Genomic DNA, 25,491 nt, shown 5'->3' with positions numbered 1-25,491 from the left:
GTCCTAGGCCCCAGGTTCTAGCCTGTCTCAGGATGACTTCTAGAAGGTTACTTCATCATCTCCCCTTTTTGTGGAGGATTGGCGGGGCATAGAGGAATCCACAGCCATAGCCTGCAAATCCTGAACTGCAGTTTGTGCTTAAGAAAGACATGAAGAACGCAGACCAGATCTTACTCATCTCACTCATTTTAATAACTGGCACAGGAGCTGGTACAGAGTAGGCGTGAGTGAGTGTTTGTTGAATTAAGGTTTCTGTAGTTGGGTGTATTTAACAATGTCAAGCTGATTCTAAATATTCACTTCTCAGCATCAGAAATAGCTTTGATGCTGTTTGTGTCTTACAGACACAGAATTTTATGAAATAGATTGTTCCTCTCTTCATACTGACTTCTGAAAAGCTCAGAGATAAGATAGTGGCCCACCTCTAGCAAATAATGAAGAAAGACATGCTACACATTTGATTTTATGATCAATTAGATGATTATATGTGATCACATGATGCCTGCTTTCATTTTATTTTCCTCAAACTTGATAGTTATTGTACCGAATTATTATCGCAAGCTGCCACAAATTCTCTTTGGAACAAGGAATGGGGAAACTTACTAAATCTAAAGCAATGTCTGGGACAGTTCCTGGTACATGGTAGGATCTCAGAATATTTATGAAGTGAGTGAGTGAAATATTTTCATCTGAATCTTTAGATTGAATTCAGTGTTTCAACAATTATCAAGCTGAAAGTCACAGTCTCTCAAAATAAACTGGAATAAATGGGAAGACCTTCTGGGAAGTAGACCCAGTGAGGCAGAGTGACCTGTCTGAGATGACACAAAAATCCAGTGGCTCTGGATTAGCCCAGCCCACTTATTTTTGATTCTTGATCTATAGTAGCTTCTATTACCCTAAAACTACTTCTTTTGATTTTCCAAGAGTGATAACTAGCCTCAAATATTTTCAAAAATGAATATGAAGAAAGGTATGTTCATTAAGTTGCCCCTCAGGTAAAACTGGTGATAAAACAGGAGAATGGTGCCACCTGTGTTTGATGAAACAACTTTGTTTTTCCTTTGACCAAGTCAATGACAGCTCATTTGGTGACCCATGATGTGATTTGTGTTCTAAGTTTCGTAAGGAGAAGTTAGGGAATGCTGGTAGCCCCAGTCAGCACTCTCCTGAGAGGTTGGGAAGGGATTGTTTTACTGACAGTGTTTATCCTGGACAGAAGCCAGCAGGCCTGTCGGCTTGAAGCTTGAGCTGCTTTATCTTGTCAAACATCTTCGTCCAAAACATGGTCAAAAGAGAAGTGAGGCAGCTGAATTTTGATGGAAATTTCTCTTTCATGTACTTATTCAGTGTTCCTATAGAGAGCCAAAGAAGTCATGTTCCTATTTAACAGCCTGACCTGTCTACTTTTCCAGCATTTTCTGAACCATTGCCCTTTAACTCCACTATTGTTGTTATTCTATATGCAAGTGGAAGTGTCTGCCCAGCAAACAGAAAAAATACTCACCAACCAAGAGAAGTCTTTTTCCTTTCTTAATCACTACCCTTGGATATTTTTATAGGCATGTATACAATTTGCTCCAAAGCCGAATATTCATCTTCTTCAAACCAATCAATTTTCACTAGTATTCCATCAATGGAATGACCAGCCTGGGAGCTCTGGCTTAGATGACATAATGTCCATGACCACTCTCTATGAATGATTTACTCTTCTCTAACTGTGCTCCTGCAGTGGATCCATCCCCATGATGGCACCACCACAGTATGTTACTATTATAAGGTTATCTATCTGCTTTTCCCAGTGGACTGTTAGCTTCTCAAGGGCAGGAGCCATGTTGCCTTCATCTGTGAATTTCCTGAGCCCACCCATGGCCAAGGGTATAGTAGGTGCTCACGTTCATATTTACTCATCCCATCATTGATTCATTGCGGTTGCTCCTATTGTCTTACTCAGATTTTTGCCTGCCCTGTGAGGAGCGGACTCTGCAGAAATCCTGTCCAGAAAGCAATCTGATGTGCTAGTCAGAGCAGCTCACCTGTTGGCTCACTAGTATGAATGTGATGTGACGATCATGCAGCCCAAAGGCCTTGGCTTTGTTCACAGGCACAGAACTGTCTTCTGAGTCATGCTCATCCAGCAATTGCCTGAGTCTTAGTCCAAGGATGGAGAAGACCCAACTCTCCTGCAGTTGCTTTTGAGATTTCAGCTGTTGTTTTCAACTCCTGACTTCAGCTTTCTCTGGGGAGTCTTCAAGTTTGGCTCAGTCCATTGGAGATGAGATTGTGGAGGTAGATACCCTTGGGAAAGGAGAGATTGTCCTTTGGGAGTCTATATTTAATCCAAGGTGAGATTATGAGTTCTCAGCTGTAGCCCAGCCTACCAGGCAAACCTGAGATTTTTCTCAGGCCAGAGGTATAATGGACTATGGAAATGTAACCTGTCACCGTGGAGGAGACAAACTGTGTCTGGAACCAAGTCCTAAGACAAAGGGATAGGAGACGCAATAAATTGCTTATTTTTCATTTGAGAGAATAGAGAGGAACATCTTAGATTCAGCAAAGGAGAATGCCATTCAATGACTCTGTTTGGAAAAATGTCCTTTGCATTTGAAAGTTGATGTTGGGCATCTATGAGCCTTAAAGCTTTGGGATCTTTAAAATTCAGATACTTGTTTTTCCCTCTCTTCATCCTAATCTTTGTATCCATTAGGAAGATCGTTAAACCGAGGTTCATCCCCTGGCTTGCACATGCTTGAATTGCTCCAATATAGTTTTTCCAGAAAATTTCAACCAGAAATCTATAGATTCTATAGGTTCTATAGATTCACAGATTCTATAGATTCCTGGTTGAAATTTTCTGGAAAAAGTAAAAGGGGGAAAAGGAAGAAAAGATTAGAATCTTCTAGCTTTGTTTGATTAAATTTGAAGTCTAGTTACTTGGGAATGAAAAGATCATTTCTTTGATTAGTATTTTTGTCCTTTTGTGTGTAATTGGAGGGCAGAAATAACTCTGGTGACCCCTCAATAGACCATCTCACCCCTAACCTCAACTCTAACCCCAGCCTCAGCCCCGCTAGTCTTGATTGCTTGAACTGTTGCCATTCCCAGAAGTCATTTGTGGGTTTGCAGACAGCACTTCCCTTCATCTTGCGTACCAACACAATGGGGCCCCCTTTACCTATTCCCTAGTGTGAGCAACTGTTGATTGCTGACTTGAGGGTGCTATTACAGGCCCTGTTATCTTCTCCTGGACAGGTCTTGGGTAGTGGAGTGGTCAGTGATTTTCTCAAATGGCCCTGTGTGCCCTACATCTGGCAGAAATTTCTCATTTATTTTGATCAATTCATGATACCATTCCTGAGATATTATTTTAAAAGTAGGCTTGGTCATTTTAACAGAAATTTGGGGATGAAGAAGATTAAATCTATTAGAACTCAACAAAGTTTAATTTCAACCACATTGGATGAGACAGGATGGGAAGGAATGATATACTGTGATGAGGCTGGTAGTTTTGATGATCATAATGTTGCTTCTACAGTTTCCAAAGCATTTCCATATGCATTATTTCATTTGATTTTTATAACAGATTTGAATAGGAAAAGTAGCAGTGATTACTTATACTCTGCTAATTCATAAAAACATGCTCAAAAAAGTTTAGTAACTTACCCAAAAGCAGAAGACTTGTGACCCTCCTGGATCTTTTGTCTGCTGCTGCTGCTGCTAAGTCGCTTCAGTCGTGTCTGACTCTGTGCGACCCCATAGACGGCAGCCCACCAGGCTTTGCCATCCCTAGGATTCTCCAGGCAAGAATACTGGAGTGGGTTGCCATTTCCTTCTCCAATGCATGAAAGGGAAAAGTGAAAGTGAAGTCACTCAGTTGTGTCCGACTCTTAGCGACCCCATGGACCATAGCCTACCAGGCTCCTCCATCCATGGGATTTTCAAGGCAAGAGTACTGGAGTGGGGTGCCATTGCCTTCTCCGGATCTTTTGTCTACTAAGACTTAATTCACTCAAGCTATAACAGGTATACCATCCTTTGAATACCATCCTCTCTATTTTTGTAATGCTAACAAGTACATGTAATGATATTTCCTTATTGTTTTTCTTTAAACTGACTTATTTTAAAACTTTAATAAATTTAACAAGAAAAATTCATAGTTCCACAGTAAATAAAAAATTAATATCACTTTGTAAAACTGGAAAGTAACTGTGAAAATAAAAACAATGAGAATGAAGCAGTGCCCTTATACTTTAGCTAGGTATTGACTGTCATTGAAGTCTCTGATCCTAAGTCCTGTTCTGTCTTTCCTGTCACTGAAGTCTTTGATCCTAAATTCTGTTCTTTCTTTCTTAAAAAGAAAAATTTTAACATGTTTTTAGAGAGATGCTGAAGTCACATGGCATCAAACTGAATCTTTCTCCTTTATATCATCAGAAGGACTGAAACAGAATTGGAAAAGGAATAATTTTTCCAATATGCAAATCAGTGTTATTTAATATTGTATCCATGTGGATCTCTCTCACACATAATTAAAAAAATTTTAAGTTGTTAACCACCCTGTGAGAAACACTGCAGAATACCATCGTTATATTGTTAAGGAGTAAATGTGGACTATATATTTAGGCAGTTCTGGTAGGCTACGTGGATATCAATGACAATTGTGCTAACTGAATTCCATAAATCAGTATTACTGTTCATCCATTCAGTGTCATCTAACGAGCACCTACTGTGTGCTGGCCATGCAAAGATGAAGACACAATCTCATCCCTGAAGGAAGTCTGTGGTCTTATTTTCATTAGCAATCGTATGAATCTTAAGTTGTCCATTATGAGGAAGACAATCAGCCGTGAGTCAAGGAAGGCTTCCCAGTGTGGTGATATCTGAGCTGCGTATTGAAGGATAAGGGTTTTGTCTGCTGTAGATCCCCTAGAAGGACTATAGCTTCTACAAAGAAACAGTGATAGGAAAGGACAAGGTTATCTTGAGGAGTAAGTAGCTTCTTGGTTTGAGTAAAGTATAGAGCTGAAAGGGTAAAAGGATAATGGGCTAGGGAGTTGTCAGAAAAGGAGGCAGAAATGGTAGACACAACCCAGTCTGAGAAGACTTTTGTGTGCCTGGTCTAGGTGTTTAGATTAGTCCTGTAGACAGTAAGGAGCCATCCAGATAGTGTAAGCAGGGGAATGACATGCTCAGATGTACATTTTACAGAGGTCATTTTGGTAACAGTGAGGAGAGATGAGAAAGGAGAGAGTAAGATGTCAGCACAGATGTCTTCTTGGAATGCCAATATCAGCTTAAGTTATTCCATGCAAATTCTATTCATTAGCTCCCCTTGCTCATGTAAAGAGCTTTGGCAGCCATGCTTTGGCCAGAACGGATGATGCTCTGAATGGAAAGTCTTTGCTTTGACCTTGGCAGGATTGTTCCTGGGATTTTTACTCATGTAGAACTGCTTCATGAAAGTGGACCAGCCCACGTGGGCTGTTTAAAGGGCAACTTAGCAAAAAACAATATTCATTTCACAACCAAGAAATTACTTCGAAGTTTAGCCTCCTTTTGACTTGTAATAACTTGAGTGATTAGGGACTGATTATGTATATTATTATTAATGCTATTGCAGTTCCCTCAACTCCCTGATGTACACAAGATGGGAATCTATGTAGCATGACAGGACAAGGAGATCCTCAAGATAATCGAGTCCACTTTCTTGGGAATTTGAGACATGGCACAGGTCCTTAATCACAGTAGAAGCTCAGTAAAGGAGCCATAGGTATTCTGCATTGGTTATACTGTTTTCCATATACACTTCACAGTGTGTATTAACAATTTAGTTTTTCTTTAATAGTTTGTATTATTCCTTTCTGTCTATAACCAATCTTTTTTAACCAAAAAGATTGAAAAATAAACTCTCTCCTGGTGATGATAACATGACACACTGTGAAGTGGGCACTTAACTGAAAATCAGAATTTAAGTCTTTACTAGGCCAACTCCTATATATGCCAGCTGGGACAATTCACTTTCCCTATCAGGAAAATGAATGCTTAGGCTATCCAGATGGACAGATAGCTTTCCTTTAATGTGCCATCTTCAGGGGTGTGTTAGTGATTGCCCAGAGTGATGGTTCTCAACCTCACAAGAAGTCTTGTCAGACACTTTTTTATTAGTCACCATACCCCATGTGATTTTAATGTCCCAGATATACCGTATATCTGTTTATGTACTGCAACCTTTTGAAAGGATACATATATACAGTACCATTGTAATATCAAAATTTTTTTTTTCATCTTCTTAGAACCAAGTTTTGGGTGCTGGGCTTCATGTGGATTTGGGTACTGTAGTGTCTGGTTGAGAATGCTTGGCTTAGAGGAAGTCTGCTGAGAGACATTGTGAGGCCATTATCATGTTAGCTGAAAGTAATTATTGTTTTTAATAATTCATGTATTGGGTGTTGATGAGGTGTAGCTATAACTCTCAAATAAAAGAATCTCAATTTAGTAGTCATAAGCAGATAGCCATATCTGTGTAATAGTTATTTGTAATCCTTAATATTTCCTGGGTAATTAAGATGTTCTTCTAAGATATGCCTACATGCCATTGTAGTTCATTAGAAATTATTCAGTTCTGTTCTTGCAAATTTCTCAGGATCAGTTTTGGAGGCAAAAGTATTAGATGATTTGGTGATACTTCTAGTGGCTCTTCTAAAGCATGCCCCTGAGCTTGATTGAGTGGGGACTCTTTATAATGAGAATGTGTGGGAATAAACCCTGTGCTTTTCTGTTGGATAATTTGTTGTATTCAAATCCTACTTGGAGTCAAGAATTATGATGATGGGGATGGAGAGATTATCCGCTCTTAAGAAGCTTACAGCTTAATGGAGGCTATCAGCAGAAGTAACTCCTACCACCTATAAAACTGTAAAATGAGGTCACATTCCTTTAAGAACTGTTGCTATTGGCTTGAGCCTTTGTCAGCTTTGATGGCCAACTTGCATCTTCCTTAATATATTCTCAGTTGGTTCTTACAGTTCCTTTGGATAGTGGCTCATGTGTGTAAATAAATAGATCCCTAGTGTAGACCTATTGGGGCTTCCCAGGTGGCACTAGTGATAAAGAGCCTGTGTGCCAATGCAGGAGACTTAAGAGAGAAATGCAGGGAAGATTGGGAAGATCCCCCAGAGGAGGGCATGGCAACCCACTCAGTATTCTTGCCAGGGGAATCCTATGGACAGAGGAGCCTGGTAGGCTACAGTCCATGGGGTCACAAAGAGTTGGACACGACTGAAGCGACTTAGCACACACTCACACATGTAGATCCATTATGACCTGTTTGCCATGCTGTGAAGCTGTTTGCCAGTCACTGCTCCATTGGGTATTGGCATCCTCAGCTGATTATATTTCCTCTTTATCATTTCATTTAAATATAGAGCAAGTTCTTAATTTATCACCATACACTTGAGCCTAGATGATAAATTTAGAACACAACTCTGTTGGATGTTAAGGCTTATAGGAGGTAAGTACAAACAGTAAATATTCTAGAACTGCTGTTTCCGGTGTCTGTTTTCAAGGACTATAGGTCCAGACTCATTCTCCCAAGGCCTCTGAATGGTCATTCCCCATCCTAGCTATTTCAAAGAAACCATTTTACTTTATGGGAGTCTCTGTGACCTACAGTATATCCTTTTCACTGGTGTTTAGACCTCAGTTTATGAAGGTCCAGAGAAAAAAAAGAGTTTTATTCTCTTTCCCCCTGTCACTGACCAATCTTGCAGCCTTAGTCTTCATATGTTGTCCTTCTCTTGAGAATAATATACAGCAAGGATATCCCTTCTTTTCAGATGAAATTCTGCCCCTGGGCCTATGATCTCCAAAATACCATCACATCAGAATGCAATATTTCATCATCATTTCACAAAGCCTAGGTTGTTGTTCATCTTAAATAACATCTTATTATAGTTCAAAATGAAATAAACATAGCCAATCTAATCTCAACCTTGGCTTAAAGTAAAAACAGAGTCTTTCCCATTTTTCTTGTAGTTTTTCAGATCTGTACTTCCAATCTAATGTGAAAAAATTCTATAAAGCACACACACAGTTCCCCAAGAATAAGCAATGATATACAATCATAGAGAAGATGAAAACTAAAGAAATTTTTGTCTCTAAAGAAGCTACAAAGTCTGCAGAGATGCAGCTATGCTAAAAGAAACATCTGACATATATATCAAAGAGAATTCTTTACTTCTTTGTATAAACATTTACATTAAGATTAATGGTTACTCCATTTTTCCTCAAATATATATTGCTTTACATCTGGGTAATTAAAGGCTACACTGGATTCATTTTTCAAGAACAAAGGACAAAGGATAGCATGACCCAAAAGTAAATTTAATTCTTTAGTTCCTAGAGGATAATAACTACTGAGAACTTTGAGACAGTTTTGTTTTTTCAGCATTAAGACCTATTTAAAAAAGTCTTAAGTGTCCAGTTAAGTGAGAGCAACCTGTTACCTTAGAGCAGGTGTTGGCAAACATCTTCTGTAAAGGGACAGATAGCAAATATTTTAGATTTTGCAGGTCATATAGTCTCTGTCACAACTACTCAATACTGACACTAAGTCTGATGGTGGCCATAGAGAGACGTAAAGAAATGAAATGATCGTGGCTATGTGCTACTAAAGCTTCACTTAGGTCAGTCAGTTCAGTCGCCCAGTCATGTCTGACTCTTTGCAATCTCATGGACTGCTGGATGCCAGGCTTCTCTGTCCATCACCAACTCCTGGAGCTTGCTCAAATTCAGGTCCATTGATTTGGTGATGCCATCCAACCATCTCATCCTCTGTTGTTCCCTTCTCCTCCGGCCTTCGATCTTTCCCAGCATGAGGGTCTTTTCCAGTGAGTCAGTTCTTCACATCAGGTGGCCAAAGGATTGGAGCTTCAGCTTCAGCATCAGTCCTTCCAATGAATATTCAGGAGTGATTTCCTTTAGGATGGACTGGTTGGATCTTCTTGCAGTCCAAGGGACTCTTAAGAGTCTTCTCCAACACCACAGTTCAAAAGCATCAATTCTTCAGCACTCAGTTTCTTTATAGTCCAACTCTCAAATCCATATATGACTACTGGAAAAACCATACCTTTGACTAAACGGACCTTTGTTGGCAAAGTAATGTCTCTGCTTTTTAATATGCTGTTTAGGTTGGTCATAACATTTCTTCCAAGGAGCAAGTATCTTTTAATTTTATGGCTGCAATCACCATCGGCAGTGATTTTGGAGCCCAAGAAAATAAAGTCTGTCAGTGTTTCCATTGTTTCCCTGTCTATTTGCCATGAAGTGATGGGATAGGATGCCATGATCTTAGTTTTCTGAATGTTAAGTTTTAAGCCAACTTTTTCACTCTCCTCTTCACTTTCATCAAGAAGCTCTTTAGTTCTTTTTCGCTTTCTGCCATAAGTGTGGTGTCAGCTGCATATCTGAGGTTATTGATATTTCTCCCAGCAATCTTGATTCCAGCTTGTGCTTCATCCAGCCCGACATTTCGCATGATGTACTCTGCATATAAGTTAAATAAGCAGGGTGACAATATAGAGCCTTGACGTACTCCTTTCCCGATTTGGAACCAGTCTGTTGTGCCATGTCCAGTTCTAACTGTTGCTTCTTGACCTGCATAGAGGTTTCTCAGGAGGCAGGTCAGGTGGTCTGGTATTTCCATCTCTTGAAGAATTTTCCAGTTTGTTGTGATCCACACAGTCAAAGGCTTTGGCGTAGTCAATTAAGCAGAAGTAGATATTTGTTTGGAAACTTCTTGCTTCTTCAATGATCCAACGGATGTTGGCAATTTGATCTCTAGTTCCTAAGCTTCACTTAGGAACACTGAAATTTGCGTTTTATATAGTTTTTGCATATCACAAAATAGTATTATTCCTTTAATTTGTTAAAAACAAGTTAAAAACACAAAACCAGTCCTAACTTGCAGGTCATATATAAATACGTGGCCAGTCATATTTGCACCACAGGTTTGAGTTTGCTGCCCCTTGCACTAGGGCCCTGTATTATATTATAAAATTATATCTCCACATTAAGTTTTATGGTAAGTATTAAAAGAGAGGAAAACACAGAGGCTGTGGGACTATGCAGAACCAATAAACTCAACTTGGAAGAATCTTTACCTTTTTAAACTTTGTGTGTGAATCTAAACACATCTAATTCCTTCCAAGAGCAGCCTGGAATCTTCTGTGATTTCAGAGTGTTTTTCTCTTTGGAAAAAGACAACTTCCTACATGTCAAGAGAAAAAAAAAAAACTTGGAAGGCTTTTGGCTATCCAGACTCAAATGTGAAAGACAATTTTGATGAACTAGGCAGAAATAAGGCAGAAGCATATGGTTTAAATTGTACTTAACAGAGACATGTGTTTCAATCCTGCCATTATGAGAAGTGTGACCAGTTTTATTCCTAATGGTTAGTGAGAAATCTTGGGGCTGGGCCCACAGAAACCTAGTTGAGTGGGTACAGGTGTGTGCAAAGGGACATTCTGATTGTGGATAACGTGTGTGTGTGTGTGTACATATGTGCATGTCATGACAAAATAACTAAAACTCACTAATCATTTGCCTTTGGTAAAATATTCTTCCTTCACTTACACCTGTCAAAGCCCATTCTTTTATAGAAGTTTAAATCGAATGTCATGTCCTCAGAAACCCAATTTCCAGTCAGCCTTCCTGCTGTTCCATTCTCTTGTCAGAATTAGTCCTTTATTTCTTGACTTTTACAAGTCCGACTTGAATGATAGCTAAATCTCACAAGATTGGGGCTCTTGAGGTAAGAATAATTTATTTACTCCTCTGTACAGTATCTTTGCCTCATCTCATACTTGCTACAGGATAGCAATAAAAACAATTTGCTGGATGTGGCAAAGTGTCCTGAATGTATTACTGACCATGACTAAATGATAATAGTTTAATTTTAGACACCTCACATCCTCAGAAAGATGAGGTGTTTAATGATTTTTTTTTTATTTGCATGTTTCCATGATTGAGGAGAGGGTCCCTCTTGGGCTCACAGAGACTCATTCTCTCATATGTCAGATTAAAGAGAACCCTGGGTCATGGTTGTGTTAACTGTTTTTCCCTCTGGTAGATAGACACCAGCCTTGTGTTTTTAACAGTAACTCATGTGCATGCCTACATTCCTGCCTAGCCTGAAATATGACTCACTGGGGCTCCCGCCAAGGTGCTGTCAAACTGAGCACCCATTTCTGTGAATGTGCATTCAAGTTTGGGGTGGGAGATGGGGAGGCAGACAAGCTTCCAATGCAGGCTTTAGGTGCTGGCTGGCTAGGTGAACTTGGAGCAAGACCCTGAATCAGATACCATCAGAGGTCATCTAGTCCAACTATTTCATTGTTCAAGTGGGAAGGCCAAGGCCCAAGGGGAATTGCCTGTCTCAAATTCACATGGCTTGTTACGGTGAGAGCTGGCTTCCAACTAGCCCCTAGTCTGAGATTCTTTAAAACTGCCCAGTTAATTAATTAATTGGCCAAACATCACTAAGACCTACCATCCGTCAGGGCTTCTGCTGGGCACTGGGGAACCCAGATGAATTAGGCATCCTGCTCATCGTTTCAGATCCTGTGTTTCAGTGGAGGCAGAGTGTAGCAGCAGTGGTGCGAGCTTGGGCTTCATGTAGACTTGAGTGTGAGCTGTCCTTCTGCCTTTTTCTGATTGTGGAAACTAGAAAAATGAAATGCATATGTCCACATCGTAAAACTATTGTGCAGATTTAATGAAATAATTCATGTAAAATTTTTAACATAATGATTGCTACCTACTAAGTGCCAATAATTTGTAGCTATTGATTACAATAATGAAGACACTCAACCCTTGGGCCAATAATCTGTTTTTAGTAACTTTATTTGAAAAGTACAGGTTGGAAGGCAAAGTATTTGGGGAAAATTACCCCAGAAAAGTAGTGCAGGATTAACTCCCTTGCCTCTTATAAGGTTATTCTAATCTGTCTACTGAAAAGAAAAGTCACTTTCTACCTGTAGCTAGAACTGGATTGCGATGATTGGATGAAAAAGAATTTCATCTGTGTAGAGATAGTTGTATTCACAGCATCCCTGGAAAGTTTAGGCTGCATGTAATTCTTGCCACGTTTGCATCTTACTTTTCACAGTGAGACATCATTTCTCTTACAAATCGAGGCCAGATTCACATTATCCAGCTGACTGCCGTCCCAGCCCTGCCCTGATTTGGCCACCTCTGGGGCTCCCCCACAGCCAGGCAAGGGCTCCAGGCTGCTCACTGCTGACTGGTTGGCAGAAGCGGGTCACTGCCTTAGAGGCACTTTTCCGATCTCGTTTATGGCCGGCATCCCATGGGGTGCAGTTCCCTCTGGTTTCATGTGGTGTTGCAATCGAAACTATTGACTCTCAAAATGGAATATAATTAAGGTCGGGTTAATAAAGTGTATTCCACTCATAGCCAGTAAAGGGTGTCATGTTTCTCCTTGCAGCTTTAGGCAAGGAAACTTAATCTCCAGCTTTGTCAGGGCAGACTGAATCACAGGTGTGTCATCGAGCGGAAAGCCTCTTATTTTACTTGCTGTAGTTACTACACGGCCAGTCTCATTTTGGTAGATTTGTACTGAGCGCACAGAATCCAGCCCATGGCTGGGCCCGAAGGAGAAAGCTTTGCGTAGGAGGAATTAGGGGACTTTCGCTCTCTGCTGGGCCCTGAAATCAATCCAGGAGAAGGTGCCTCTGAAGTACAGAAGTCCTTGGGAGCACAGGGATGAAAGACTGTGAAAAAAAAAAGGAGGCCTCAGAGTAGCTTCCAGTGACATCTTCTTAGTCTTGATCTCGTCTTTCTTGCTGATTTGAGTCCTTTTCCTTCCCTTTTTTCTTCCACTACTCAATTTCAGGACACAACGTCACCGACTTCTCTGACCTCCTCAAGTAGAGATCGTTAATGCTTATTAGTGCTCCCTTAGTACTGGAGACAACTGTATCATCAAAATTTAACATTTAAGACCACTTACCCTGTTTATTATGGCCTACCTCTACGCTGAATCCATGTGTATACTATCTAACCTAGTCCTCTTGACAACCCCCATGTTATACATGAGGAAACTAAGGCTCAAAGAAGGTAAATTTCCCAGGGTCATGAAGTGAATTTATTTATTCAGCATATATTTATTCAGTTACATGCCAGGCCCTGGAAGACACATTCCTGAACAAACAGCCAAAAGATCCCTATCCTCACAGAATTTATATTCCAGTGGTGTGTGTGTGTGTGTGTGCGTAAAAAAATAAGCCGGCAAATTATATAGTATGTTAGAAGATCAGTGCCATGGAAAAATGCAAATGTGAGACTAGGCAGGAATTTGAACCCAGAGCTCATTTACTCCTGGCATGTTCTTAACCACTCAGCTGTGTTGCCTATGGATCTTGGATCTCCTTATAATTACCTGTTTACTTCCAGACTCCCCTCTCCTAGACTGTACATTTCTCTAGGGCAGGTCCTTTCCTTAATTAGTTTCCTCTCCTGGCATACAGCTCAATGGCTGGCAGGGAGTCAGCATTCAATGAATGTTTGCCCAGTGTGTGAATAAGAGAGTGACCATATGATGACACAAGAATCTACCAGAAAATAGTAATTTCCCAGGAGACTGGCCAGTCCTGGAGGTTGGGCTCTGCCACAAATGTGTCCTGTTACCCTAGGCAATTGTTGGAGCCCATAAAATCTGCAGAATGGGAAAAACATAATGACTTTTTTGACTTCCTTATAGATATGTCATGAAGATTAATGAGACAGTGCATGCTCAGAGACTTCAGTTTCTTTGAAGAAAAGGACTCATGTTTTTCTGATGGTGTTCAGAATTCCAGCAAGGAACTGGCATGGTATTTTCAGGAGGGATTGGCCCCAGAGAAATAAAATTTGTTTTACTGACAAGGTTTCACATCAGGCTTTATGAGCTACCTCTTCCTGGCTGTGGGGCTTGGTGAGAGTTTGCTATCACTTGCAGCAGCTGTGAAAATGTATTTTTCCCCCTTTGCTAAAGGTGGGCTCTAAGTCAGCTCAAACACAAATTTTCATGGACGTTTCTCTCCCATTGTGAAAGTAAAAGGCTATTTTCATTTGACTGAAATCCCATTTGTTGGCTCTAGGAGGGCAGCTATTGGAATGCTTGTCGGCCAAGTGCCAAGTATAAGTTACCAAGAAAAGTGGCTGTGGATCCGTGTTCCCTAGGAGAGGAGGGCTCTGCCACTGGATGGTAGATAGAAGAAATGGGAAATCCCAGAAATGTCAAATATAGCATGAAAACTAAACAGGAAGGTTTGGTTTAATTTTCTTTTGTTGCTGACAAGTCAGCACCCCAAACCTGTCCAGTTACTCCCACAGATAGAATGCAAAAGGGGGCCTTCTTGGTATTTTCCTGTTCATCTGACGCTGTGTCCTTAAGCATAATGAACTCAGTTAACAAAAAGCATTGCGAAGATTATATTTGACAGTACTAACTAGGTCAGCATTGTAATATTTGCTTGATATGGACAATATGCATTCTTAGGAGTGGAGACCTGTTTCCTGGTAGGGAAAATCCCCTAGTATTACTCATCAAGGACAGGTAGTAGAGTTTGAATTTCTCTGGTGTCTCTTCTCTAAGAGTTCCAAGGTCTTTCTTCCATTTTACCTTGGTCACCTCTAGTAGCTTTGTTGTAAAGGCAGAAGCAGGTGTTTTGGAGAAAGGAAAGCTGATGCACATTTTATTAAGTTGATCCACTTCATGTTGATTTTGCTTGGGTCAAGATCAAGTGTCCTGCCTGATACAAAGTCATTAATCAACTTAGATAAGACGTTGAAGACATTATGTCCCAAGTAGGCTCATCCTGTGCTGTGCTGTGCTTAGTCATGTCCGACTGTTTATATATATGGTAGCTTATTTGATAAGCATTATTATTGCTGTATAGTAGCTTAAATAGGTAATCCAAATTGACTAGTAATTTGCCATGCCATTGCTTATATACGATTGTACTCAAGTTCAGTGTCTTTGTCTATATCAAGATGCCTCTTTTTGGAACTTCCCTGGCGGTCCAGTGGTTAAGCCTCTGCACTTTCAATGCAGGAGGTGTGAGTTTGATACCTGGTCACGGAGCTAAGATCCCACATGCTGCGGGTCATTTCCAAAAAAAAGAAAAAAGGATGCCTCCTTTTACCAATAGAAAAATAAAGTTGGCTCTGATTCTGACAGAGCTATATTGTTGCTGAGGCCTGGAGACATGGGTGCCTCAGGCAGCTAATATGGTATTTGCTCGTATCGATGTTTAAAATATATATTCTCACCATTTATTTTAGTGAGAGAGAAATTGATTTTCTATTAAATTAAGTTCCTTTCCTTTTATGTTTAGATTTAAAATGGGGAATCCACTACATACGTTGATGCTAATATAACATTTTCATGTATCTGGCATAGCTGTCCAGCTCACAGTTTTTCCATCACTTATAACTGGATAGTATAAGTCACTCACACACCAGAGGATTGGGGTAGCTTCCAAGAATATAGTTGCAGTCTCATTCAAAAAGAGTTTTAAAATTGCTCTTCTTGGTTTGGTTTGCCTTTTGGCAAAAATTTTCCACTTTTCTATTTCTCATTCTCCCTTCAGCTTTTTTGTATGATTTACTGAACCAGACAGCTTCTTGGGAAGCCTATTAAAGGGATTAACATTTAAATATTACACAAAATCATTTGTTGCCAGTAAATGGTATGACCCCAGGTATGATTTGGTTTCAGATTTTCCTCTGGCTTCCAGGAACAAACAATTGGCTGGTCTCTGACTTGGTGGCCTGGCGTTTATTGCATTGAGCAACCTCTGTCATAAAACAAATCAGCTGAGGTAGGGTGACCCCAGTGAGCAGTGAATATAAACTTTCCAATCGAAGGTGCTTTCTGTTTCAGTGACCGTAGAATTAAGTTCAGTTTTACCAGTTGTGTAAGTGGAAGCCTGAGGTAACTGATGGTGGTTTTTGATATAGTCCCGTGATGGTTAGGACTTCCCTGGTGGCTCCGACGGTAAAAGCATCTGCCTACAATGTGGGAACCCCTGGTTTGATCCCTGGGTCAGGAAGATTCCCTGGAGAAGGAAATGGCAACCCACTCCAGTACTCTTGCCTGGAAAATTTCATGGATGGAGGAGCCTGGTGGGCTACAGTCCATGGGGTCACAAAGAGTTGGACACGACTGAGCAACTTCACTTTCACTTTCATGATGTTTAAAATTTTGAGATGGATACTTCTGTTTGTATCCTATGGAAGATTTCACATTCTGATAAGATATCTTATCTGAAATAAGATGGGTTATTGCCTAATTCTGGCCAATGAGCACTGAGTGGAAGTGATACATGTCATTTCTGGCCAACCAGTTTAAAAGCAAGGGCGAGTCCCTTGCTCTCTCCTATCCTCGGCAGTGCTGAAGCCTGAAGCCATTTTTTAAACTGGTGGTGTCGCAACCTGATTGCTTGCTCCACTGCCAGACTAAGTCCCTGAATAACTAGATGGAGCTGAATGCTCTGCTGACCTACATTCAGTTCAGTTGCTCAGTCATGTCTGACTCTTTGTGACCCCATGAATCGCAGCACGCCAGGCCTCTCTGTCCATCACCAACTCCCGGAGTTCACCCAAACTCATGTCCATCGAGTTGGTGATTCCATCCAGCCATCTCATCCTCTGTCATCCCCTTCTCCTCCTGCCCCTAATCCTTCCCAGCATCAGGGTCTTTTATAATGAGTCAAACCTTCGCATGAAGTGGCCAAAGTACTGGAGTTTCAGCTTCAATATAATCCTTCCAATGAACACCCAGGACTGATCTCCTTTAGGATGGACTGGTTGGATCTCCTTGCAGTCCAAAGGAGTCTCAAGAGTCTTCTGCAATACCACAGTTCAAAAGCATCAATTCTTTGGCACTCAGCTTTCTTCACAGTCCAACTCTCATATCCATACATGACTACTGGAAAAACCATAGCCTTGACTAGACGGACCTTTGTTGGCAAAGTAATGTCTCTGCTTAGATGTGTCAATACCAAGAAGTGTCCTACCCCTGAGATTTGGGGAATCTATTTGGCATTCTGACTAATACAGTTAGTGTCCTAGGCAGCTACCCAGCTGGCTCACTCCTTTCTCTGATTGGATTTTGTATCTCTTTTATGACTTAATCCCGTGTTGTTGTGTAGTCATTAAGTCATGTCCAACTCTTTTGTGACCCCATGGACTGTAGCCCGCCAGGCTCGTCTGTCCAAGGGACTTCTCAGGCAAGAATACTGAAGTGGGCTATTTCCTTCTCCAGGGGGTCTTCCTGACCCAGGGATCAAACCTGTGTCTCCAGCATTGTTAGGCGGATTCTTTACCACTGATCTTCCTGGGAATCCAAATTCCATGTTCCTTTCTTCTTTATTTGTAAACCTAAGGTGCTTCATGGACAGTCCAGGTTTGGCTTGACTTTTGTTGAACTCTTGAAAGGGATACTTCATGAGTTCTGGACTGATGAGTGCTGTCAACAAGCCATATAGCACTCACTCAGTTTTGGGTTTTCAGGATAGGAAGCAGAGAAGGGAGTGGACGTGGGAAAAAGGAGTGGAAAGAAGAGAGAATAGGACACTGGGAATAATGAATGTTCTAAAATGATTAGAATTGGGGGGAAATAGATAAAAAGAGAACTAAGGTCTTCTTGCATTGTGGTTACTCATTGACTCAATCAATAATGTCCTCTTTCTCCTTGCTAAAATCATTTGTCCAGTACATACATGATAAGATTTGTTCCATGCCAGATCCTGAGCTACAGAGAGAGGAAGGACATATGCCTTGGCCTCCAGGAGCTTATATTTTTGTTGGGGAAGTATTCACAGAGCAGGGTGTTTGCAGTTCATGGAAGCAGGAAAGCAATATAGAACCTGCAGATGCACTCGAGTGGGTGTGAGGATTTCAGGGTGGAGTGAATGTTGCTGCCAGGGCAGTAATGTCTTTCGGGACTGACCCAAGGCTTTGAGGTCCAAGAACATTATCGTGTCAGTGTCCCTAGACATTAGCAAGTTAACTTTTGTACTCAGTGAATTACTTACTTCTCACAGTAGTGGTGTAGAAACTAAATATCAATGCCTGAATTTTTAAGATAGGAAGATACCTTCCAGATACTGTATCAAAGAAGTAACAATAAGAATTTATCACTGATAATAACTACCAGTGTATACAGGGCTAAGTGCAAACCTTGTGCACTATCTGTGCATATATAATCTCTTCCCACAAACATCATGTTGGTGTTTATCTCTTTGTTATAATTTCAGAGACAAGGGAACTGAGCCTCAAAGAGATTATGTTAGTTGCCTAACTAAGAAAATGGTTGTGTTGGGTTTTGAATACTGTAGAGTTCGCTACCATGGGCCATGCTTCTCTTCATTATGTTGTACTGCAAGCCCAGCAAGGAAAGGAAATTAATCCTTGAAGTACCCTGGTGAACATGAAAGAAAAGCAGATGGAACTGGATGGCTTGGAGCCACAGTGATCCCTGTGCCATGATAAAACCTCCTCTCCAGTCACCAGAGGGCTGACCACCTAGGGTCAGTGTTGGCTATGCAGACAGGGCTATACAAGCTCTGACAGGTTATTTGTTTAGGGTTACTTTTCTAGACTAGCACATGTCCTCCAGATATGAGCACTTGTTCAGATATCAGAGTGTCAGAATATTAACTTCTAACTCTGACAAATGGAGCTATAATAATTATAGTTTATTGACAGAATCAAGGGTATAGAATACTGTCTGAGTTGCTGTTGAGTTACAAAAGCATACAGACCCTCTTCCTTTTCTTCATTAACTTCTCTTCCACAAGGATTTCTTACCATGGATTAGTTTACATCTTTCTCCATCATTACATGATTATGTTCTACTTCCCCTGCTTTGAATTGGAAGGTAAATCAAATTGGCTTGGAAGAGGGTGGCCTCTTCAGCTGTGAGGACTTCCTTAGTTCACTTTTGCAGGGACTGCAGGCTCTGAATGAGAACTCCTCTACATACGCCACAGTGCACAGAGCCAAGGCGAAGTCCTGGGCAGCATGAGAAGGAACTCAGAAGGTTACCACAGCCTGAGCTGCACCTGGGATGAGCCATGTGGCTGGACTTGGAAAGCCGAGCAAAATTTTTTCAGGAAGAGATGATGGGAAAGACATTCCTCAGGAGGAGGGTGTTGCCTGCGCAAAGCATGGAAGTCTAAAGAATGACCTGAGTGTTCAGGGCAATAGTTAGCAGATCCATGTGGCTGGAAGTCAGGATGCTTGTGGAGACTAGAAGCTTCTGGAGGCCAGAGGCTCTTCTCTCTGCCTATCCAGCAAGGGCTGACCAGAGTGGATACTCAACCATAGTTTGTTGCATGAATGCATTGGGTTTGAACAAATGAAAGAAGAAATCATGGGAAGACCTATGCCCTTCCCTAAACCCCTTACTTTAATTAGCACCCTGTTTGATCTTAGTGGGAGTGGGCCACACTTGTCTTTGCTCTGTATCTGTGGACTTTAGACTTATCCTTAAAAGAAGAGGACCCTTTCCTTGTCTTTCTCTCCTTTCGGTGGTTAATTCTGTTTAAACTTTTAACATAATCCACCTGTCTTTTTTTCTGTTAGTTTATTTGTTTCTCTATGTAGTATCTGGTTTTAGTGGAGAAAGATCTAGATTTGTAGTCAGAAGCCTTGGATTCTAATATCAAGTTTACCCTTCCTGACTGGGTAAACATTTGTAAGTCACTTGATCATTTGATGTCTCAATCATTTATAAAATGTGAACAATAATACTTACCTCATAGGAATGTTATTAGGCTCAAATGTACCATGTGAGTGTTTCTCATTGTCTGCAGATTTTTGATAGAAAATGCAGGAAGCATCCATTTTTTGACTCTTTGGGTGTGGAAAGTTTAGATTGGACAAAATACATAAAATTCTCAAACTTTTGATGTGTTAAAATATCTTTTGATCACCAAAAGGGGAAGATGGTGGGTGGAAAGTATAAAATGCAATTTTTCTGGAGCAGGCACTGTTTACTGTCTACTTGATATCCCTTCCATTGTCTTCTGTAAGAATCCTGACTTGTTGTAGTATCAAATATGCCTAGCTCCGTTGCACTGGTCTTCGGCAGTTCAGAACTTGGTACTGTAACTCCGTCCTCTCTGCTGGCACAGACTACAAATCGGAGGTGATGTTTGGGGCCTTGTGGGGTGGGTAGGAGCTTCCCTGAAGCACAGAAGCAGAGGTAGGGAACTCTGTGCAGAAGGCACAAGGCCCAAACCACTCACCATGTCATGGTTCACGTGTGAGAAGGGCCCCGGCTTACTCAGACCTTTGTCCTGGCTCTGAGTAATGGAGCTTTGTGAAAGTCTGGGGTAGAGGGAAATGACATAAATCATTAGCTTCCTCTTCTCCACTCCCAGCATTATTTGCTCACAGGATTGTGCCCTGTGACCTCTTTCTGTTATAATTGCGTGCTGTATTTGGGGAAACAGGGCTTTCCCCAGGCCAACTTGAGACACCCTAATCCTCCTTGCTCAAATGCACAGGGAGCAGCCGGGAGGAGCAGCTCTGCAACAATAGTGGAAGCGTTCTGCCTCTCAGACACTCTTAGGTGCTGCCCGTTGGAGGTAGGGGTGAGTAATCTCCGCATGGAATAGGGCGCTGTGAGCTGAGACCTCAGGTTAGCAGCAACTACCACGTCCATGGCCTTTGGTCACTGTGCCTAAAGGTGGAGAGCCTTGTAGAAAACTACCAGTGCGGCAAGCAGGTGGGGATGACAGGTGCTCCTCAGAGACAAGTGCAAAGGCAAGATTATGCCAAACAGACCCCAAAGGCTACTGACATGTGGGTGAAAAAGGAAAGGCAAACGTGGGCACTCTGGAGCAAACTGAAGGAGGTTCGCTCTGCTTCTGCACGTGCACTCTTAGACTTCGATCATCAGACTTATTTACGAGGGAATTTGCTCCCCTCCACTCAGTCTGGGTCAGGTGTCTTCCTCTGGGCTAATACATACCTCAGTCCGTGTTGTTATAAACACCTGCCCTCTTCTGCTGATCCCTTCACAAGATTCTGGACTTGGGCCCCCCCACCCCTTCACATCGAGGGTTTGTGCCTTAGTTTTCCCAGTACCTCATAAAAGAAGTGCCCAGTGGATGAAGGAATACGTTTATTTTAAATATCTCAGCAGCATTCAGGCCCGATTTTCTAAGTTTAGCATCATCATCACCACTCTCCACATTCCTTTATTACTCAAAATGACAATTTTAATTTTTAATCTATGACTAGCTGTCATATTGAAAAAGCACTGAAAAATTCATTGCAGCACTATTTACAATAGTGGAAGCAACCTAATTGTCCATTGACAGAGGGATGCATAAAGAAGATGTGGAACATATATATAGTGGAATATTACTCAGCCATAAAAAATGAAATACTGCTTTTTGCAGCAACATGGATGGACCTAGAGATTATCATACTAAGTGAAATAAGTCAGACAAAGACAAATATATCACTTATATGTGGAATCTAAAAAAAAATGATACAAATGAAATTATTTACAAAACAGAAGTGGACTCACAGACTTTGAAAACAAACATATGATTATCAAAGGGGAAAGGTGGAGGGAAGGGATAAATTTGGAGTTTAGAATTAACATATACATTCTACTATATATAAAATCATGATAGTGTGATCACTCACCTAGAGCCAGACATCCTGGAATGTGAAGTCAAGTGGGCCTTAGGAAGCATCATTACGAACAAAGCTAGTGGAGGTGATGGAATTCCAGTCGAGCTATTTCAAATCCTGAAAGATGACGCTGTGAAAGTGCTGCACTCAATATGCCAGCAAATATGGAAAACTCAGCAGTGGCCACAGGACTGAAAAAGGTCAGTTTTCATTCCAATCCCAAAGAAAGGCAATACCAAAGAATGCTCAAACTACTGCACAATTGCACTCATCTCACACGCTAGTAAAGTAATGCTTAAAATTCTCCAAGCCAGGCTTTGGCAATACGTGAACCATGAACTTCCAGATGTTCAATCTGGCGTTAGAAAAGGCAGAGGAACCAGAGATCAAATTGCCAACAGCCGCTGGATCATCAAAAAAGCAAGAGAGTACCAGAAAAACATCTATTTCTGCTTTGTTGACTATGCCAAAGCCTTTGACTGTGTGGATCACAATAAACTGTGGAAAATCCTGAAAGAGATGGGAATACCAGACCACCTGACCTGCCTCTTGAGAAACCTGTATGCAGGTCAGGAAGCAACAGTTAGAACTGGACATGGAACAACAGACTGGTTACAAATGGGAAAAGGATTACATCAAGGCTGTATATCGTCACCCTGCTTACTTAACTTACATGCAGAGTACATCATGAGAAACACTGGGCTGGAAGAAACACAAGCTGGAATCAAGATTGCTGGGAGAAATATCAATAACCTCAGATATGCAGATGACACCACCCTTATGGCAGAAAGTGAAGAAGAACTAAAGAGCCTCTTGATGAAAGTGAAAGAGGAGAGTGAAAAAGTTGGCTTAAAGCTCAACATTCAGAAAACTAAGATCATGGCATCTAGTCCCATCACTTCATGGCAGATAGATGGGGAAACAGTGGCTGGCTGACTTTATTTTTCCGGGCTCCAAAATCACTGCAGATGGTGACTGCAGCCATGAAATTAAAAGACGCTTACCCCTTGAAAGGAAAGTTATGACCAACCTGGATAGCATATTAAAAAGCAGAGACATTACTTTGCCAACAAAGGTCTGCCTAGTCAAGGCTATGGTTTTTCCAGTAGTCATGTATGGATGTGAGAGTTGGACTATAAAGAAAGCTGAGCGCCAGAGAGTTGATGCTTTTGAACTGTGGTATTGGAGAAGACTCTTGAGTCTTCTCTCCTTGGATCTCCAATGGAGATCCAACCAGTCCATTGTAAAGGAGATCAGTCCTGGGTGTTCGTTGGAAGGACTGATGTTAAAGCTGAAACTCCAGTCCTTTGGCCACCTGATGAGAAGAGCTGACTCATTTGAAAAACCCTGATGCTGGGAAAGATTGAGGGCAGGAGGAGAAGGGGACGACAGAGGATGAGATGGTGGATGGCATCATCGACTTCATGGACATGGGATTGGGTGGACTCAGGGTGTTGGTGATGGAGAGGGAGACCTGGCGTGCTGTGGTTCATGGGGTCACAAAGAGTCGGACACAACTGAGCAACTGAACTGAACTGATACATAAAATAGATTATCAACAAGGATCTACCATATAGCATAGGGAACTCTACTCAGTATTCTCTAATAACCTATATGGAAAAAGAAGCTGAAAAATAATGAATATATGTACATGGATAACAATCACTTTGCTGTATACCTGAAACTAACACAACATTGTAAATCAACTGTACCACAATATAAAATACAAATTAAAAAAAAGACTAGTTCCTTCATTACTTATGATAAACCAGAGGCCACCCTATTGTTTATGTCTGTCATGCCCCGAATTGGAGAAGGTATACAGTTGACAAAAGCATTTTACTCACAGAGTTCCAAAGTGGTTCTCATAATACCCTTAGGTCAAGAAGAAGCTGCCATTCTGTTTGGAGGCAAGGAACCTGAGGCTTAGGGAAACTGGTGACCTGCCCTGGTCAGCACTGTGGGTGTGTGGACAGCTGAAACTTGGTTCCCCCTTCTCCTAAGGCTCCACTCAATAGACCTTCTGCTCCATTTTCTGCCTCACCCAAGTCAAGTGGTTATTGTATAAACTCCTTTAATAATAAAGGTGACTAATTACCAGGTTTCTCTGTCTTGATGGTTTGAATTCTTTAATAGGCAAATAAGCTGCTTTACAGAAATTCACAAGAAAGAAAATTAATGCTACTCTTTAAACTAAAAATAAAGTGGTTGTTATAATGTGGTGATATGGTCAGGATTTCTTCCATTTCCTCAGCAACGTTTGATGTCTCACTGTTTGTATGTCTTCGGATGTTCTTCCTAAGCACTCCCATGTTAGGTAACCCTGCTTACAGCTTTGGAATCTCAGTGAGAGGATATGGTATGAAAATAAAGTTCAAAATATTTTCTTCTCAAAATTTAGAAGGTTGGGAGGAGGGAAAGATCAAATCCTTGAGTAAACACGGCAGAGAAGAACAGTTCTAACACATTATAATTCTGGAATTTTTTTTCTTTTTAACATTTGTCAGATTCCTCATTTCATGCTCATGCTTGTTACTCAACGTTATTGCCTCTGAATGTCCTGATCACACGCTGAAACCAACCTGACCACCCAGCATGAAATTTTTACCTAGGATTCAAGAGATGAGATGAAGCCTCTTTCAGAGCTCCCTACCAGTGTCTGCACTGGCTTCGGGGTAAGAGATCTGGAAGCAGAAGCTAAACTTTTTCCACTTTTATTCAGCTTAAAGGATTAGCTCCTGTCTTCATCCAAGGCTCCCTAACGAGAAACTTTAGAGATTGCCTCTGATGCTATTTTCTGTGTGTTGTTTTCTGGGTGGAACCAGGGATAAGCACTTTCTGTGACCCATAGAAGCTGTGTAGAGTTCTCCCATTCCTCAGGACTCTGAACTGGCAGCTGCTGAGTGAGAGCTGTAAGGAATATGCAAGTTGAAGTCATTTCTACTCTCAAGCCTGGACTTCCCCTCGCGGAGAGGAGAAAGAAGTCCTCTTGGGCCGTTAGCTGCAGCCCTCTTCCCTCAGGTGGCCTCCTGTGGGAAGGCCCACATGGTGAGCCCCACCATGAAGCTGAAGCTGGCGGTCCCTCTCCAGACCTCTCTGGCAGTCCAAGGGATGCATCAGCTGCTGAGAACAATGTGCTGTGGGAACCCTCCCAACAGTTTTGATCCCAAACCCTGTGTATTTTTGGATTGGGTTGCAGCGAAAGTAGCAGAATAATATTAAGGAGACCCAAAGCACTCAGGGAAATGGGAATCCTTTATTTCATGGAGCCGAGGGCAAGGAACCTCAGGGCTTGGAGAAGCCTTGATAGCTGCCCAAGTCCAGCCTCCCATGGCCCACCACGTGGCATCTGGCAAGCACACCTCTACAGATAGGGAGTGTTCTGCTTCACCCCTCCTTTCTCACTCATCCCATCCCACCCAGAAGCATCCTGACTCTCTGAACGTTCTCCATTCAATTCAACAAAATCCAGCGAACGTGTACTGAGTGTGTACTCTGAGCCAGGCACCATGTTAAGCACTGGGGACATGGCAGTGAACGCCCAAGATATCTACCCCCAGGTGTCTCAAATGAGCCCTGCTCCTTCTTCCTCCCTTCTACAGCTATGTTCATACTTGAGAACAGGGATCGTGTCCACAGGTTCCAGTCTTCTTTGCTGCAGACTTAGCATCCTGTGTCCCGTGCTCCGCTCATGTTCTTCTTTGTATCTTCCTGAAATTTGCATCTAGAAGGGAACACATATAAGTATATACAAGGGGTGTTACTTGA

General features: G+C 41.5%; 1 protein-coding gene and 1 long non-coding RNA gene across 10 annotated transcripts in view; one reads left to right on the top strand and one right to left on the bottom strand.

The window, feature by feature from the left end:
- LOC145520116 (uncharacterized) overlaps window positions 1-25,491 on the top strand; it is a 525,123-nt gene that overhangs the window by 237,021 nt on the left and 262,611 nt on the right. For 2 of the 9 annotated variants that reach the window (XM_081525837.1, XM_081525827.1), the window contains exons 1-2: window positions 20,527-20,669; window positions 24,231-24,398. The exons of 6 other annotated variants lie outside the window; for them this stretch is intronic. In XM_081525837.1, the coding sequence (XP_081381963.1) occupies window positions 24,351-24,398 (48 nt within the window). In that variant the 5' untranslated portion in view covers window positions 20,527-20,669; window positions 24,231-24,350. Of the gene's footprint in view, window positions 1-20,526; window positions 20,670-24,230; window positions 24,399-25,491 lie in introns of those variants that run through there. One more of the 9 variants, XM_081525818.1, reaches the window with a different exon arrangement.
- Window positions 6,158-17,174, bottom strand: LOC145520139 (uncharacterized). The gene is made up of 3 exons (XR_014064248.1): window positions 16,784-17,174; window positions 11,552-11,724; window positions 6,158-10,270 (listed from the first exon to the last, which is right to left on the bottom strand). It is a non-coding gene; the product is annotated as an uncharacterized LOC145520139 (long non-coding RNA).

This window comes from Giraffa tippelskirchi, chromosome 1 (assembly GCF_054371585.1).
Source record: "Giraffa tippelskirchi isolate mGirTip1 chromosome 1, T2T-mGirTip1v1.2.pri, whole genome shotgun sequence".
NCBI lineage: Eukaryota > Metazoa > Chordata > Mammalia > Artiodactyla > Giraffidae > Giraffa > Giraffa tippelskirchi.
The sequence above is the reverse complement of the archived record's forward strand: the minus strand, read 5'-3'. Positions and strand labels throughout refer to the sequence as shown.